An 18,471-nucleotide genomic window follows, 5' to 3' on the forward strand; every position below is an offset into this window, starting at 1 on the left:
TATGACCAGGCTTGACCTCAGCACAGCCTCACCGGCACTCAGACCAAACACTGGCTTTACTCTGCACCTAGCCTGTCCCTACAAGTAATCCCAACATGGCTGCTCCTGCTCACACAAGCCCAAGGGTCTGCTCTGCAGCAGTGCCTGCGAACAGCTCCCGGAGCAGAGTTCCCGGAGCAGAGTTTATTCTCCACAAAACTCTGCTGTTCTCCACCACAACAGCGGTCCCAGCATCAGGCACTCTCAGATGCGCAGGGGGAGGAATTCCACCTTACTGCCATTTAATGAAAAGCAGCACTCTGGGCCTGATGAAGCTTTTTCGGGCAGGTCTGGGGTCCTAGGCTACCCCTCTTCTGGGTTCTGGGACTACTGACTGCAGTTGGCAAAACAAAGCCTGTCTTTAGACTGCCTGATGAGAATTTCTGGCTTCGGATCTGGACTGGTCATTACAGGCCTGCACTCCCTTCTCCGTTCAGCTGGCCCTACTGACCTGGCCTCTGTCTCTGCAACACTTCATGTTTTAGCCTTTCAGGTGAAGGCCATCTCTGAAGCCATGGGTCCCAGGGATATGGGATACCACCAGTTTCTAAGGATGAAGCAAGGCTAGTAAACAACCTAGTCTTTTTATTTGCCCAAGGGCAGCTGTAGCAGGCATGATGTCCCAGATTTCCAGAAGGGATGGAGAAAAGGGGGGCACAGTCTTCTGTCTACTAGGTGCTGCACACCCAAACCCTGCTTGTTTCAGGTTGCACAGGCTGAGGCCCCGCCCCCTCTGTCTAAGGTTGGGCTACTTCCTTCCATTCTCTACAGAATGAGTTGTAGGCAGCCTGGAGAGTATCTCAGGAGCCCATCTGGTGGCCTATGTGGGGGGGAGGCCAGCCAGGGTCAAGGGCTGGGATGGGGTGGGGGACAGGAGGAGGGGTGTGGCTAGGAGAGCAGCTGCTGGGTAGAAGGGAGGGAGGTGAGTACTGAATAGGGGACCCCAGCTGGGGTTCCATAATAATACCAGTGGGGGACAAGCAGAGCCTTCTGTGTCCAGATGGGGAAACTGAGGCGGAGGCCCCTCTAATCTCTGGTGATGGAGGGGTTTGTCATCAATTCCTCTAGTCCATCCATCTTCCCCATGAAGACGTCTGAGGAACTGGAGTGCCTTCCAGGCAGTCACTCAGTGCTTAGACACACCAAGACACAGAAGTGGCCAGCAGCTGGGTCACCTGGGCATTGAGCCCCTCCACTCCTGACACATCGCAGAAGCACCCTCCCCCACCTCAGCTGCTGGGAGGAAGGTTGGGCTCATGCGGTTACCCTCCCTCCCTGCTCACGTGCCTTGCCCAGAAAGGCTCATTTTTAGCACCTGGCCTCTTTTCCCTGCCTAGAGGAAGCTCAGGGGTACAGCAGGGAAGGAGGCAGGCAAGGGGACCTGGGACCTGGAAGCAGAGCCCAGGAGAGCTGTGGCTGTCCTGTGCTCCCCTTGCAAAGGTGCCTGGGCTAACACAGGAGCCCTCAGCCGCCGTGCAGTGTGGAGATGAAGAGGATGCTGTCCTGGTCCTGCAGCTGGTAATCCAGCTCCCCCTGGGGCAGGAAAGAGGGACAAGGGACCATCAGAACATGGTCTAGCTCACTGCCAGGTGTTGGGACAAGTAGGAGAAAGGTGGCTGCTCTAGGAAAGAAAAAACAACCTCACCAGAAAACCCGACACATCAACTCTCCAATCTCCAGGAGGGGTGAGCTCCCTTCCCTCCCTAGCAGCCATTCAGTCCCTCCTCATGGGAGATGGAAGACAGGAATAAGATCATCGGGGGCTGGGGGTGGGGGCTAGGGGTGGATGAGGCAGATTTCCCAGCCCCCCACCTGGGCTGATCAGAGGCCCAGGGTTTCCCACTGGAGCAGGGAAGGCAGGGGCTGGGGAGGCGTGTCACTGGAGGTACTGACCAGCAGTTCCCAGTCGGCATCATTAATCAGCACCAGGATTCCTGGCCGCCTGTGGGAAAGAGGGCAGTGAGGAGCAGAGAGTGGAAGGCAGGAGGCTCACTCAGTCTGTGGGCTGCACGAGTGTGGGGGAACCTTTCCTCCGGATTTCCCAATAAGTGGAGGCCAGTCTGCATGGTCGGGTAACCAGGTAAGACACCCATGGTCTTGAGGGTGTCTTTAAAAAAAAGGGGTGGGAGGCAAAGGTCAGCATCACCTACCACCCGGGCTCCAGGGAAGGCGTTTTACTTCTCTGAGCATCAGCTCTCTTCATGGGAAATCAGGGCCAGTTTTAATGCCTGCCCCACAAGGTCTGCTGAGGGGTACAACAAAATGGTATGCAGGGAGGGCTTGCTTGCAGCTATGTCTCAGGACCAGGAGGAGCCTACTTTACCCAGTGTCTAATCTTACTCTCCTAAAAGAAGCCTCCAGAAGCCTACCCTAGGCAGGAGCAAGCTCAGCTCTCCTGGGTCAAAGAAGGCTGCCAGCAGCACCAAGCACCTGAGTGCTTGAGCGTCAGTCCCGGCTCCTACTGGCAACAGTCCAGGGAGCACTCATGTCCTTGCAGGTGGCTTCCAGGACTGCTGTGCCAGAAACTGGAGGCTGGAGATCAGTTGTAGGCCATGGGGTAACCTATGCTGGAGGCAGAGCAAAGAGTCTCGCAGTGGCCCACCTCCTTTACCCGGGCCATCCTTGTTTAGAAGTGAAATGGCTTGGCATGAAGAACCCGGCCCTTTGCTGGCAGGATGGGGAAGCTATGCGTGTCTGTGTGGACTCACTTCAAGGGCAAAGAATGGAAATGGAATGTTGTGAGCCTTTTTTAAATGTAACTTTTAACTCTGTGTAAGTGTGTGTAGCAGGCGCAGCAGAAGCTGAAGCAGCCAGAGCTGCAGTTACAGACAGTGGTGAGCTACCTCATGTGGGTGCTGGGAACCAAACGCAGGTCCTCCGGAAAAATAGTGCTCTTCATTTCTGATCTAGCTCTCCAGCCTGTGTTTGAGTTTTAAGACAGGGTCTTGCTTTTATATATATATATATATATATATATCTTCCAGATTATCCTCAAGCTTGTGGATTCTTCCACCTGAGCCTCCCCCTCGCCCCAAGACAGGACTTCTCTGTATAGCTCTGACTGTCCTGGAACTCACTCTGTAGACAAGGCTGGCCTTGAACTCAGAGATCCACCTGTCTCTGCCTCCCAAGTACTGGGATTAAAGACGTGCACCACCACAGCCTGGCTTGAGACATGGTCTTACTATGCAGCCCTAGCTATCCTGGAACTGTCTATATACACCAGACTGGCCTAAAACTCACAGAGATCACCTGTCTCCAACTACCAAGAACTGGGATTAAAGGTGTGCCACCATACCAGTTAAAATGGAGTTTTTTAGTCACACTGGTCAACTTTGAGGGTTCAATCAGCCACAAGTGGCAGCAGCTACCACCAAAGAATGCTTCTGTCATCAGGAAGAGGTCTATGGGACAACTGTCCTAGATCAGCATGAGGGAGACCTTGGGCAGTATGGCTTTCTTAATAGTTTCTGTGCAGAGAATAACTGATGCCCAGGGAAGCAAAGGGACTCACCTAAGTTTCTGCATGTGTCATGTCTGTGTAACCAGAAGCATAGTTCAGTTTTTTGGGAAATTTTCCAAGCTCCGTTCACATGGGCTTTTAAGAACCTCAGACAGGGGCTAGAAAGGTGGCTCGGAGGTTGAGAGCACTGCCTGCTCTTCCAAAGGTCCTGAGTTCAATTCCCAGCAAGCACATGGTGGCTCACAACCATCCATAGTGAGATCTGCTACCCTCTTCTGGCCTGCAGGCATATATGAAGGTGAAGCACTGTATACTTAAATAAACAAACAAACAAACAAAAAAAAAAAAAAAAAAAAAAAAAAAAAAAAAGAACCTCAGCCAGCCAGCCTAATGTGGTAATAAGAAAACTAGAGATAGACCTGAGTACACCTCTTTCCTCAAAGGAGTACGAGAAAGTAGGGACCAGAGGACTCATGGGGATGAGACATCAGAACCCTGGACATGGGCTAAGGCAGCCTTCCCTCCCTCCCTCTGCCCTGCTCAGGGACAGGTGGAGGGGGGGAGGGGGAGGAAGAACTCACACACTGTCTCCCTGGATGAACAGCTCTGGCCGCTCTTTTAGCAGATTCTTCTTGATCCAGACAAGGAGGTTCCGGATGTCCCCTAGAAAGGAAGGCACAGAACAAACTAAAGTCAGACCCAACTCCTTCCTATGCTCCCAAGCCTTGCCTGGCACTAAAGTGAACACGGGGCTCACTGGGCACAGAAACCTGATCAGGAGAGGCCAGTGACCTGTCAGAAGGGTCTTCAGAGGAAGTGGCCAATGACACAGCTGAAGACACAGTGGGTCTCACAGGGGCTGGACAGATGGCATACTAGTTCAGTTCCCAGCACCCACACTGGGTAGCTCAAGGCCACCTATGCCTCCAATCTCAGGGACCCAATACCCTTCTAAACTCTGCATGCACTTACACTCAAATGGTTAGTCCTACATATATGTACACATAATTATAAAGAATTGAAAAAAAGGGAGGGGGGCTGGCCTTGGTGGCACAAGCCTTTAATCCCAGCACTCGGGAGGCAGAGGCAGGCAGATGGCTGTGAGTTCAAGGCCAGCCTGGTCTACAAAGCAGGTCCAGGACAGCCAAGATAACACAGAGAGACCCTACCTCAAAAACAAAACAAAACAAAACAAAACATATAAACAACAAACAAAAACCTTGGGGACTGTGACCGTGGGGGCTGAGCTGATGCTACCTCAACAAGGCTGCTTAGAGGGCATGAAAGAGCCACTGCTACCTTTCTCTCTTGCCAGTCCAGCTGGAGGGACCTCAGCTTTGCTCACGGGCAGGGTCTGCATATATTTCCCTTTGTAACAGAGAAAAACAATTGCTGAGCTGATAACATCAGTTAATTTCCTCTAGCAGAGGGAGAGAAGGCTCCTCACAGGCAGACACTGACAAATCACTGCTCACTACCCCCACTTTTGCAGAGCCCCAGAGGATGGCCACCTCTATTGGCAAGGCAAGAGGTTCTGGGCTGCAAGGGCCTCTCCTGTTCTGCTGAACACCCGGAGGTACCTCTTGTGGGATGGGTTCTGGGTGGCACCAGTCTGTGTAGCATGTGGCCATGCTCTCCAGGGTTACCTGTCCCTTCCTAGGAGCAGAGGGATCAGCCTATAGCAAACAGACTGTTCTGCATCTATAAACCCCTTGTGCCCAGGACCATCACCACCTGCTCTTCACTCAGATTGTTCCTGGGGCTCTTAGAGGTCCTGCTCTCAGAGGTGACTTGAGAACAAAGGTCCTAGAAAACAGCTGGCATTTAGGAAGCCCTAGGGGGACTGTCCCGAGTCAGTGTCTTAGAGAGGTCTGCTGCCTTTGACAGTGCCTGAGACAAAGCTCTGAGGCTAAGCGGAAGCAAGGTGAGAATGTGGCCTGAGAAGTCCCGCCTAGAGCCCAAGACCTGGAATAGAGGGCTGCTAGTACACAAGGAAGCTCCCTCTGCCCCCATGCGGGCTTCACACTACAATGCATGTGCAGGTCTAGGCTTGAGTAGGACCAGGAGGTGAGAAGGTGCAGTGTGGACCTTTCTGCTGGACACAACCACCCCACAGGGCAACATGCAGCATTGTTCATGGACTAAAACTGTCATGTCCCCAGTTTTAAATTCCTTTTAAACAAAGCAAATGTGCAGTCCCCAAGGCAAGGAGGAAGGGTGCTGCCTCCCCCAAGCTGCCCTTGGACCCTGTGGGCTCTCCCTCAAGGCTCAGGTTGTAAAGGCTTCCCCTTGGCCATGAATCCCCTTGGCCTCCATCTTGGCACTGTCTGGTGGGCCGCCAGCCCATACATCTTATGGCCGTTCGATAGAACCACTGGAGTCTGACACATCCATCAGCCGGCCTCGGCAGCCAGGGCTGTGTCTGTGTGCTTGGACACAGGAAGGAGGACTGGGAAGGTTTGCCCAGTGACCATAGGCTTTATCTGACAGTTCTGGCTGGCTGGTATAGAATCGGGATTCTCCTGGGGAACAGCCCTGGCTCCCTTCAAAGAGAGGGTGCTTCTGCTCCACTCTAGATAGTTTGGGAATAGGGGAGGGCTAGTGGTCATGTTGGGGTCATCCACGTGATGACACTGTCATGGACTCCCAGAGGGGTGGGCTGGGGGATGAGTCTGCTGCCCAGTGCTGGCTCATTTATCATGATGCTCCTATTTGCTGAGGTCACTCCCTCCCTCTTTTGCCTGCCCCCCTCCAGGCCCGCCCACATTTTTGATAGCTTGTTACCATGGTGAGCCTGCTGCATCACAGCCGCCTGTATTGTCCCTGTGCCTGGATTTGGGGGTGGGGAGAGGTGGAACTCATGGCCCCCTTCTCAGGCTGCAAGGGCCACTCAGCCTGGCCTGAAACGCACCCCGGGGACATCTTGCTTGGCTTGCTGAGGCCCAGACAATATGCAAATGGGCTCCGGGCCAGATGGTCGGCTTCCAAAGGCGCCCAGGGGAGGAGGAAGGGTTAAGCAGAGCCAGGGACTGGTGGCTTGGGGTGGCCCTGGGATAGATGGGGTAGAGAGCTGTACTTTCACCTTCCCATAGTTACTTCTCACGCCTCCTGAGCCCAGGTCTCTCCTGGGACTGCCATTCACAAGACAAACATTTATTGAGCAACTACCCTGTGCCAGGCATTAGGGTGATGGTGGCCAGCAAGATGGAGGCAGAGCCTTCCTTGTGAGAGAGGGCAGCAGAGGCGGCAGACATTACTTAATTAGCGGTGGTGCGCGCTACCTCCTTTGGGAGCAGGAAAGGCCTTTCCAAGAGAGCTAGCCTGCAGGATGAATGGGCGTGGGTGGGGGAAGCTTTCCCGACAGAAGGAAGCACATATGGAAGGGGCTGAGGCACCATGCAACTGGCAGAGTCAAGGCAGCAGGTTGGAGAAGGCAGGAGATCAGCGCTGGAGGACCGCCCCCCCCCCCCCCCCGGCCCCGGAGAAGGGCTGCTCTGGATGAGGGGGCTCCCTCCTCCTGATGAGGTGAGCACCCCCTGGCCCCATGTCTCTGTCCTGTGGAGTCTGAGGGCTCAGCGATGTTGCTCTCACACCTCTACCCCAAGATGCCAGTGGAGCAGCAGAGGGAGGAGAAGATGAAGAGCATGGCGGCTGGGACTGGGCAGTGCAAATTGTTTACAAGAGCCTCATGCAGCCAGACTGGCCTTCAACCTGCTGTGTAGCCGAGAACTCCCAATCCTGGGGGCTCCGAAGTCTTGGCTGGAATTGCAGATGTGCATCACCATGCCTGCTAGTTTTAGTTTTGAGTTGGATTCTGTATATAACCACAAGAAAGGAATCCTCAGAGCCTCAGCTTTTTTTTTTTTTTAAAGGGGTGGGGGGTGGACAGAAGAAACAGCCAGGTGCAGTGGCTCCAGCACTCGAGAGGCAGAGGCAGGCAGATCTCTGTGAGTTCGAAGCCAGCCTGGTCTACAAAGAGAGTTCCAGGACAGCCAGGGCTACACAGAGAAACCCTGGCTCAAAACACAAAACAAAACAAAACCAAAAAGATTTAAAAAAAAAAAAAAAAAGAAAAAAAGAAAAGAAAAGAAAGAAAGAAAAAGAAGAAAAGACTGCATGGTCCTGGGCTGGAGAGATGGTTCAGTGCTTTAGAGTGCTCGTTATTCCGGAGGACTAGAGTAAGGTTCCCTGAGCCCACACTGGGCACCTCACACCCACCTTCAATAAAGCTCAGGGTGTCTTTTTTTTTTTTTTTTTTAATATTTTACTTATTTATATTATGTATATAAGTGCCCTATCTACATGTACATCTGAAAGCCAGAAGAGGGCATTAGAGGGTATAGATGGTTGTAAGCCGCCATGTGGTTGCTGGGAATTGAACTCAGGACCTCTGGAAGAGCAGGTAGTGCTCTTAACCTCTGAGCCATCTCTCCAGCCTGTGCTCAGGGTGTCTTAATACCTACCGTACTTCTGGTCTTCTCAGGCAGGTCCTCCCCGCCCCCTCTCTCATATACACACATATATGAAAATGAAAAATTTAAACATTGAAAAGAGAATGTGGCTGGGTGTGGTGGCACACGTCTTTAATCTCAGCACTCAGGAGGCAGAGGCAGATGGATCACTGTGAGTTCAAAGCCAGCCAAAGTGAGTTCAGAATGTGGATCTGGAAAGATGGTTCAATGGTTAGGAGCACTAGCTGCTCTTGCTGGGGACCCAGGACTGATTCCTAACACCCACATGGCATTTCACAATCACTTGCAACTCCAATCCCTGGAGATCTGATGTCCTGTCCTGATCCCCATGGGTACCAGGCAGGCACATGGTGCATACACATATAGACAAAACACCCACATACGTAAAATTAAAAATGTTTTTGAGAAAACAATGTGTTGTTATGAGATCAGGTAAGAAAGTCCATAACATGATTCCTACAGCTGTGCCTAGACTACCAATGATCCCTGAATCCAGGGAAGAAAGTGGCTTCTCTGGACTCTCCAGTATGCTGGCTTTCTACACGCTATGCCCATCGCCCAGAACCCTAATCAGATACTGCTGGGTCTTTCTGTAGGATGGTATATTCTCCAGATATCAGTAACACAAATAGAAGATGGTAGAGCCAGGCAGCGATGGAAGCAGAAACAGGTGGAGCTCTGTGAGTTCGAGGCCAGCCTGGTCTACAGAGTTGAGTCCAGAACAGCCAGGGCTACATAGAAAACCCTTGTCTCAAAAAAATCAAAAGAAGGGGCTGGAGAGATAGCTCAGTGGTTAAGAGCACTGACTGCTCTTACAGAGGTCATGAGTTCAATTCCCAGCACCCACATGGTGGCTCACAACCATCTATGATGTGATCTGATGTGCATTATATACATAATAAATAAATAGATTTTTTAAAAAATCAAAAGAAAAAGGAGAGGGTGTGGAGCCCACACACTAGTCTATTTCCCAGGTTTCCCAGGCTGGCCTGAGTTCCTGTCTCAGCCTCCCACGCAGTGGGGCTACAGACACATACATGCCACTTCTCCCACCATCTTCCTCCCATTTTTGGTGTCCGGAAATGTAAGATGCCAGTGATTGGTCAAGCTCCCGGGCAAGCTGTGTGGGAAGACTCACATTCCAAGGCTGTGCATGCCACAGGCAGCCACACACTCAAAGCTGGGGAAGAAGGAGGTCTCTAATGCAAGCCTTCCAGTGCAAAAGGCCCCTGGCCCGCAGTGTGGGCACAGCGGGGAGAGGAGCGCCAGCTGTGAGGATCAAACAGGGAAGGCTCACACTGAGGGCAGGAAGGCACAGCACCTCAGTGCATTAGTACCATTCACGCTGACAAATGTGTGTAATAATCCACACTCCAGAGCGCTGCTGTGAGGACTAAGGCAAAATGGCAGCAGCAGGACCCTGGCATCAAACACACAGGGAACACTCCTCAGACAGGTGCTCTAAGCTGTGGACTCAAGTGAATTGAGTCCTCATCCTCTACAGCGCCAGAGTCCTCACCTACAGGTGGCCATGCTGTGCCTTCTAGGAGAACAAGTATGACGCCGTTCGCAGGGCTAGCCTCGGTGGAGAAAGCCAGTGATCGCGCACTGGGAGGCTGAAGCAGGAGGAGCAGGCTGTCCCTGGCCACCCAGCAAGTTTACCGGCCAGCCTGGGAGCCACAAGACCTTACCCAAAAAATGACTTAGTGGGGGTCACAAAAGGGAAGGACTACCTCAAAATGGTCTTGGGTAACCTTGAATATAAATTTTTTTTACAGGGTGAGGGAGACAAAACCAGGACAATCTCCAGCCAGACTCCCCTGTAACCCTTCCTTGTTTAGGAGACACTGATAACCCATACCGGCAGGACTCCTTAGAGCAGGTTCTCAACCTGTGGGCTGCGACCCCTGTGGTGGTATAGCAGCCCGCCTATCACACATCTACATTATGATTGCTAACAGTAGCCAAACTACAGTTATGAAGTAGCAACAAAATAACATTATGAAGCCGGCACGGTGGTACACACCTTTCATCCCAGAGGCAGGACAACCAAGGCTACACAGAGAAACCCTGTCTCGAAACACAGACACAGACACAGACACACACACACACACACACACACTTATGGTTCGGGTCACTACAACATGAGGAACTGTATAAACGGGTCACAGCACTAGGCAGGTTGAGAACCACTGCCTTAGCGTGTCAATACCAGCCCCGCAGAGCTGGGGACTGACAGTGAACCCTGGCTTCAACAGGGCCTGAGCCAGCCTCTGTGAGCACAGGGAGGACAGGTCAGTCTTCTGCCACTTCTGTGCACCAGGCCTGCTGGAGCACAGGAGCCACACCAACAAATGTTTTCTCACTTCCACCTGGGCCCCTAAACCTCATCCGTAAGTTAAGCTGTCCCTTCCCTATCAAGTACACCAGCTCCACGGCAGGAGGGCTCTTCGGGGATTCCCACCCTAGGCCTGAGCTAAAGGGAGAAGAAAGAGCTGGCTGGGAGGAGTGAAAGAGCAGAGGGTGGAGGGGACCTCAGAGGCTGCATTTACAAGTGAATGGGGGCAAGAATGGAGCAGTTTGTGGGCTAAACTGGCCTCAGAAGGAGGTTTACAGATGTGTGAGGGGACGCTCCTCATTGTTTAATTAAGCAGAAAGTGGATCTTTTCAAAAGCAATTTTGCACAGGGACTGGGAGGGGAGGGAGGAGGAGGGAGGGAGGAAAGGGATCAGCAAACAGGCCTGGAGAGCAGAGAAAGGAACAGCTGGCCCCAGAGAGGCTGTGAAATGCATGCTAAGCAGTTTAAAGCGCCCAGGAACTGCTGCTCAGCTCCTGCCCTCCCCTGCTAGCTCCCCTTTAACTGACTGGAGCAGGAGTGGAACATGTCCATGATGGCGCAGCAAAGGAAAAGGACCAGCCTGGGCTACACAGAGAGCCCTCCTTTGTCAGCCAGTCACCGAGCCAACTCATCAACCAGTGCAAATGGCAGCCACTCCTAGGTCAGCAATGAGCAGGAACCAGAGTAAAGATGTATCAAGGACACTACCAACGTCACCGACAATGAAAGGAGTCCTACTCAAGTGCCACCTGCTGAGTATTTAGTGAGCGAGTGACAAGGGATGGAATTGTGAAAACGTGTGTATTTTTCTGTCAAGCAAACTTAGGAGGAAATAAACCATAACTTGTGGTATTTTATTTTGGATATAGTCTCATGTATCCCAGGGCTGGCTTTAAATTGGATATAACGTTGAACTTCTGCTTATCCTGCCTCCACCTCCTGAGTGCTGGCATTACAGTGTCACACACCTCACCCAGTTTTAGCCCTGACGGGGCTGGAAAAAAGAGCTTTGTGCATGCTAGGCAAATGGTCAGCCCAAACTGGTTTGTTTTATTTTGTTTTTTTTTTTGGGGGGGGGTTACTCTGTGTAGCCTTGGCTGTCCTGACTTGCTTTGTAGAACAGGCTGGCCTCGAACTCAGAGATCTTCCTGCCTCTGCCATCCCCCAAACTGTTATCTTAACTCCTTTTTTTAACTGGACATGGTAGTCCACACCTTTAATCCCAGCACTTGGGAGGCAGAGGCAGGTGGATCTCTGAGTTTGAGGCCACCTTGGTCTACAGGGTGAGTTCCAGGACAGTCAGGGTTACACAGAGAATCTCTCAATCTCTCTCTCTCTCTCTCTCTCTCTCACACACACACACACACACACACACACACACACAACTCCAACAACATAAAAACTCCTTTTGTTGTTTTTTGACAGGGTCTCACTATGTAGCTCTGCCTGTCTTGTTCTTTTTTTTTTTTTTTTCCCTCCAAGTTTTATTTATTTATTTATTATGTATACAGTGCTCTGCCTGCATGCACAGCTGCAGGGCAGAAGAGGGCAACAGATCAAATTACAGACTTACAGATGGTTGTGAGCCACCATGTGGTTGGTGGGAATTGAACTCAGGACCTCTGGAAGAGCAGTCAGTGCCTCTGAGCCATCTCTCCAGCCCATATTCTTTCGCCCCACCTCCCCTTTTAAAAATAACATACTTACTTTTATTTTATGTGCATTAGTGTGATGGTATCAGATCCTTTGGAACTGGATTTACAGATAGGCATGAAATACCATATGGGTGCTGGGAATTGAACCTGGGTCCTATGGAAGAACTGACAGTGCTCTTAACCACTGAGCCATCTCTCCAGCCCTATCTTTTTCCCCTTTTATTACTCCCTCCCTCCCTCCCCCACCCAGAGAAAGGGTTTCTCTTATAGTCCTGGCTGTCCTGGACTCACTCTGTAGATCTAGCTGGCCTTGAACTCACAGAGTTCCGCCTGCCTCTGCCTCCCAAATGCTGGGATTACAGGCGTGCACCCCCACACTCAGCCTACATTTCTTTTATTATGTATGTGTGTGTGGCTGGACAATGGTGGTGCACACCTTTAATTCCAGTGCTCAGGAGGCAGAGGCAGGAAGATCTCTGTGAGTTCAAGGCCAGCCTGATCTACAGAGTGAGTTCCAGGACAGCCAGGGCTATACAGAGAAACCTTGAGTTGAACCTGACCTCCCGCGCCCCCAAAAAAAGACAAGGTCTCACAATGTAGCCCCCCTAGCCTGAAACTCTCTATGTAGACCAGGTTAGCCTCAAACTTAGAGATCCACCTGCTTTCCTGACTCTGCTTCCCAGTGCTGGGATTTAAGGTGTATACCACCACGTCTGGCTTGTATGAGTGTTTTGCCTGAATATGTGTTTGTCAGTGTACCTCATGTGTGCCTGGTGCCCACAGAGATCAGAAGAGGATCTTGAATTCCCTGATACTGGAGATACAGATATGTGGGTGCTGGGAACTAAACCTGGGTTCTATGCAAGAGCAGCCAGTGTGCCTAACCAATGAGCCATGGGGTCCAGCCATTCCCCATGTGAAGACCAGCTTCCCACCCCTTGCAGAGCTGGCCAGCCACAGCAAGGAGGGAAAAGGATACTTCCCAGTCTCTTCATGCCTTACTACCGGCCAGGGGGGCCCTAACCTTTCCACTTATACCACATGGCCCCAGAGAGCAGCCAGGAAATCCAATACTCACAGGGTCCGTCTTGCCCAGGCAAGGTGACTTGATGTTTTTTTACTCCATCAAACAGGAGCTCTGCACCACCTCTGCAAAGGAAGGCCAGAGAAAAACAGCTGGGTAAGTGACTGCTCATAGGACCAAGAGGAGTCTGATAACTGCGGTCTGGGCTGGTGATTGATGAAAGCTGAAGAGATGCACAGACAAGGTTCAGCAGCAGCAGCCGACTGACCACTGCCTGCCTCTCAGCATGACCTTCTACTGTGACAATGAGGATGGGAACAATCTCCACTGTTAGTGCAGCACCCAAGTCTGCCCTGTGCTTTGCTGCTCTGCATTCGTGAGAGGCAGGTTAGAACGCGGAGGTAGGACAGAAGCTTCAGAGCTGCCAGCCCACCCCTGCCTGCCAGTCACACCTGGCCAGTCTCTTTTTTGGTTTTTCGAGACAGGGTTTCTCTGTGTAGCCTTGGCCATCCTGGACTCACTTTGTAGACCAGGCTGGCCTCGAACTCAGTGATCCCCTGCCTCTGCCTCCCGAGTGCTGGGATTAAAGGCGTGCGCCAATACGGCCGGCTCCACTTGGCCAGTCTTATTTCCACTATTGCTGAGCCACTTTTCTGGGGTGCTCTGGAGACCCTGTGCACTTCTTACCAGGTAAGGGTGGAAGGAACCCTGTTCCTGCTCAGCACCATGGCACTACTGAGCACGTACAACAGCCACGGAGGCCGAGAGAGCCCACTGGGCTTCACACTGCTCAAGAACATCACTTTGTCAGTTATAGCATGGCCTCATCCCAGTTTTTCCTCTGGCCATCCCAGCAAAGGAGGGAGGAGGCAGACATTGTGAATTCCATCTGATAGAGTGGACTAAACCCAGAGAAGTCAAGTAACCCCAGAGACTTTTTTTTCAGAAAGCCCCCAAGGGCAGAGCCTGGTTTGTTTCTGTGTCCCACCCAGCACCTGGCCAAGGGACAGTCAAGGCAGCAGAGATGCTCAAAGCCAAGGTCAGAAGCCAGGATTTCTGGTGTGGGCGGTAAGGCCTTCAGTGCCCCACACTACTTCTTCTGGGTTTCCTGATTCCCAGCTTACTTCATGTGGGGCTGCTCTGAGAAGGCCATGACAGACTTTTGGTGGATGTGATGTTTCCTACCCCACCACTCTTTTCCAATCTCAGGGAACAGAGATGTCCTGAGGCAGCCACACTAGGAGGCAAAGGCAAGGCAAACATTGTCATGGGGGAAACATGGGGCGACTGTCATCTAAACAAGGTCATGCTTTGTTGATGCAGAAGTGTGGAGGGGGAGCAGAGGCCCATCTGTGGCTGTGTGCAGGGCCATTTCAGCTGCAAGCGCACACAGAACCTCCATTTATCCCCTTCCAAGAGCCTCATTTTCTGCTGGGTAGGGGTTGGCACATGCAGCAGCTGGGCTGGGGGAGGGTGATAGGCAGGAGGTTCAGGACTTGAAGGGCAGAGAAGAGGGGTGGGAACAGGAGGCAAATGATCCAGAGTGGCCAAACCTGGTAGTGCCAGGCGCCTAGGCCCAGCCTGTTTTTCCTCCATAGACAGATGATGAGCAAACCAGTAAGGCTTTGAGTGAGCTAGGCCCTGAAGGAGGGCTTATACTTCAGTCAGCACACGTGCAGTGAGAGAAGCACACCTAACCTAGGGGCTGATTTAGGGAGGCAGATATGGGGGCTGTTGGGGCCCCAGAGACCTGAGGCCACATTCTATTCTGTTTTTGCAATTCCAACTTAACCAAGATACCTCCATCCTCTCTCAATACCCCAATTCCTGGTGCTAATACCAGTGGCAGGTATACATTTCTCTAGTTGCTTTAAAAACTATACATCTACGTAAAAGTTAGCCATGGTATCACATGCCTATACTCTAGCACTTGGGAAATAGAAGGAGAAACAAGGGGTCAAAGACATCTTCACCTACATATTAAGTTTAAGACTAGCTTGTGTTTCATGAGACCCAACCAATAAGCCAACAACAACAACAACAAAAATCTACCCATCCACATTGAGTTTCCATCCCCCTTATGGAACACAAACAGGCTTTAAATGAAAGAAGGCCTGGCATAAAGCAGGAATCTAAGTCATATTTGCCACATCGATAAATATGACTACCTCTCCCAATTCTCTGACCTCAATATCGTGTCCAGCCTCCCTCCCCAAACTTATGGAAAGGGAATCTCACATGTAGGTCATGACAACCTGGAAACGAGGTACCCCAAAACACACCTGTACTAGACTTCCAATTCTGTGTATCGGCAAAGCCCGCTCTGCTGGGCCAGAGTGGCTCAGTTGGTAAAGTGTCTGCTGTGCACACAGGAAGCCTTGGGTTCCACCGCCAGCACTGTATGAACGGAGCATGATGGTACATGCCTGGAATCCTAGCACTGGGGAGACGGAGGCAGAAGGGTCACAAGTTCTAGGTCATCTGTAGTGACCTACTGAGTTGAGACAGGCCACCCTGGATACCATGTCCAAAAAAAAAAAAAAAAAAAAAGAAAGAAAAAACCAAAAAACACAAATAAGCCTTTTAACCCAGTGCTGAGGCAGGTGGATCTCTGAGTTCAAGGACAGCCTGGTCTGCAGAGCAAGTTCCAGGACAGTCAGGGCTACATGGAGAAACCCTGTCTCAAAAACAAACAAACAAAACAAAACAAAACCGCCTCTGCCAGCAACAGTCCAAGAGGCATGCCATAAAATGATAGGATTGGTCCTCACAAGAAAAAGATGAGAAGCCTACAAAAGATCTTAACAGAGGTACTGGTACCAAGAGGATCACATCTGCTCAGGGCTTGGAAGCAACAGTTTCTAGACGTCTAGGAACAGTGAGGAGAGAATGATAGGCACTGTAGCTCTTCTGAAAATCCTCTCAGATTCATAGTACAAGATGAAGGATAACTGTCAAATGTCAGTTAATCAAAGGTTACAGGTAAAAAAAAAACAAAAAACAACACGTAAGATGACAGGCAGGGAGGCACATGCCTGTAATCTCAGCATTCAGGAAGCAGGAGGATCGAGAGTTCAAAGCCAAGCTACACAGGTGAACTCTGTCTCAAAAAAAAAAAAAAAAAAAAAAAAAAAAGAAAGAAAGAAAGAAAAGGAACGGAAAGGAAAGGAAAGAAAAAAAGAAAAGAGTTCAAAGCAAGCCTCAGCTACATAGAAAGTTTGAGGCCAGCCTGGGCTATATTATGAGCTCCTGTCTCCAAACAAAACCAAAATGGGAGGACAGAGGGAAGGCTTCTGGGTTTGGCAAGCAATTGATTGATTTATGGAAGGGTCGCTCACTATGTAGCCCAGCCTGGCCTCAAAATCAAAAGGCTCCAAGTGCCCCTGCATTCCAAGTGTTGGGATAACAGACAAGAACCAGCATGCCCCGTGAAGCTGCAACTCTGATGGGTCACTTATGTGGGAGACGTGGCAGGAGACGGACAGGTGGGTAAAGGACGTTGTCCTGTCTTGCCAAAGCTCAATATTACTCTTAGAGGCAGGGAAGGCTGAAGCCAGAAAAGCAGCAACTGTGTAGCTCTGTAAGCTCTGGAGGGCCAGGGCTTATTTACTTTATGACTTCCTCACTGTTGCCAGCACAGTGTCTGGCAGATAGAATGCACCTCTACTGAATAAGCACCATGTCTGACTCACTGAGAATAAAAGGCAAGCTGGCTATGGATAAACATTAACACTGAGTGCCTGTAGCCCCTTCCTTTGCAGTTCTGCTGAGGCTGCGCAGGGCATCAGGAAGCCACCTCTTATCCCCTGGCTGGGAGGTGGGAGGGTATGGTGTTAGCTGGGCTAAGGATCAGAGAGGCAAAACAGTCAGGAGGCCAGACCAATGTAGTTCTTTTTGGTTTTGTTTTGTTTTTCAAGACAGGGTCTCTCTGTGTAGCCTTGGCTGCCCTGGACTCGCTTTGTAGACCAGGCTGGCCTTGAACTCACAGCGATCCACCTGCCTCTGCCTCCCGAGTGCTGGGATTAAAGGCGTGCGCCACCACCGCCCAGCGTACCAACGTAGTTCTAATTGGATCCAGGGAGCCAGACAGTATCATCAATTAAACTGCACTTAACATTCATGAGACTACCCCCTTCCAAGGGACAGAAATGCTGAACACTGTAGGCAACAGACAGAGTGCTATTTATCTTTGTATCCTTGGTGTCTGGCTCACTGCCTGGCCCATGGTAGGCACTCAATAAATGACTAGCCAATGAACTATCCAGTGAAGGGAACACATAGAAGGGATGGGGGGCATCCCATGGGAAGAAAGGCATTTCCCTTCACATCAACCCTGGCTTGTTCTCTCTCTCTCTCTCTCTCACACACACACACACCTAGCTTTTCCATATGATTCTAGAAACAACCAGCAACCCTGGCTTGTTCTCTCTCACACACACACACCTCTAGCTCCTCCATAGGATTCTAGAAACAACCAGCCATCTCTGGAGGCCTCAGTTCTGTGTCTGTCCTCAGCTCCTAAGTCTGTCTGCTGCAGAACTCGAGACCATGACAGACCTTCCATGTGCTGAAAGAACAACGTAGGGCTTTGAGGAGATTGTCAATCCTCCCCGTGTTCCGCCAAGTGATGATTCTGCAACTTTCTACCTTGTGCGAAATATACTGCCAACGTTGGTGGCGCGGTGTCTTATTTATGCCCTAATCTCCTCTCAACTCCAGATGTGCAGAAGGCACTCACCAAACTCTTACGCCAGAAAGTCAAGTCTGATTAAAAGTCCCGGGCTTGAGAAAGAGAAAGGAGTGCTGCCTTGGCCGCACCTCTTCCGAGAAGAAACTACGAGTGTATTTGCTGCCAGGAGACAGAGCCGAAGGATTATTCAACAGGGAGACTCGTGATCCCCTTAGTAACCCAAATGTCGGACAAGGTGGGTCCGGCTCGGAATGACGCCGGTAAACCACACTACAAAACTACCTGTTTATTTTACTGTCAACGCCTCCGAGTCCTACATGACACCGACCAAGGCGAGGGCCTCTCAACCTCGGCAGGTCGTGACAGGTCCAGCGTTTCAGACCCTATGGCTTCGCTCTTTCCCCACGGAGCCCCGGCTCTCACTCACCCGAACTCCACCTCCACACATAAGGGCGCCGCCATGTTGAGGAAGCCAAGCTAACGGGATACGCCTCTCAACTTCCGGAGCGCCCACTTATTTCCGGTCGCTGCCAAGCAACGTGAGCGGAAGAGGCGGTAGTTTCTCAGCTATTGGACAAAGGCGCCGGTGGTGTAGGCTGGGTAATTGTTTTCTCAAGTCTTTTTGCAGACCTAGCGGTAAAAAACAAAAACAAAACAAACAAACAAACAAACCAACCAAGCAGGAAGGAAGACGGCAAAGGGGGAGATATTCATCTGCGTCCGATGGCACAATTGTAAGCCACGTACAATGTTGATCTTTCATTGGTCACAAATCTGTTTTCAAGTCAGG

At 51.1% G+C, this 18,471-nt stretch overlaps 1 protein-coding gene across 1 annotated transcript; it reads right to left on the bottom strand.

Moving 5' to 3' along the window:
• Positions 1 to 477: 477 nt before the first annotated feature.
• Positions 478 to 18,143, bottom strand: Urm1 (ubiquitin related modifier 1). Its single transcript, XM_051166294.1, has 5 exons — positions 18,109 to 18,143; positions 13,046 to 13,116; positions 4,084 to 4,165; positions 1,933 to 1,981; positions 478 to 1,572 (listed from the first exon to the last, which is right to left on the bottom strand). The coding sequence occupies exons 1-5, from the start codon at positions 18,141 to 18,143 to the stop codon at positions 1,504 to 1,506; spliced, it is 306 nt and encodes a 101-aa protein (XP_051022251.1). The 3' UTR covers positions 478 to 1,503.
• Positions 18,144 to 18,471: the final 328 nt, after the last annotated feature.

The sequence above is a fragment of the Acomys russatus genome, chromosome 24 (genome assembly GCF_903995435.1).
Source record: "Acomys russatus chromosome 24, mAcoRus1.1, whole genome shotgun sequence".
Taxonomy (NCBI): Eukaryota; Metazoa; Chordata; class Mammalia; order Rodentia; family Muridae; genus Acomys; species Acomys russatus.

Bases quoted from the DNA above. Each gene is read 5' to 3' on its own strand.
- Urm1 (XM_051166294.1), bottom strand. From the start codon at position 18,143: ATGGCGGCGCCCTTATGTGTGGAGGTGGAGTTCGG. The intron at 4,166-13,045 runs GTGAGTATTGGA...CTTCCTTTCTAG, and splicing joins GCCTGGGCAAGACGGACCCT to GGGACATCCGGAACCTCCTT. The intron at 1,982-4,083 runs GTGAGTTCTTCC...TCTTTCCCACAG, and splicing joins TTCATCCAGGGAGACAGTGT to GCGGCCAGGAATCCTGGTGC.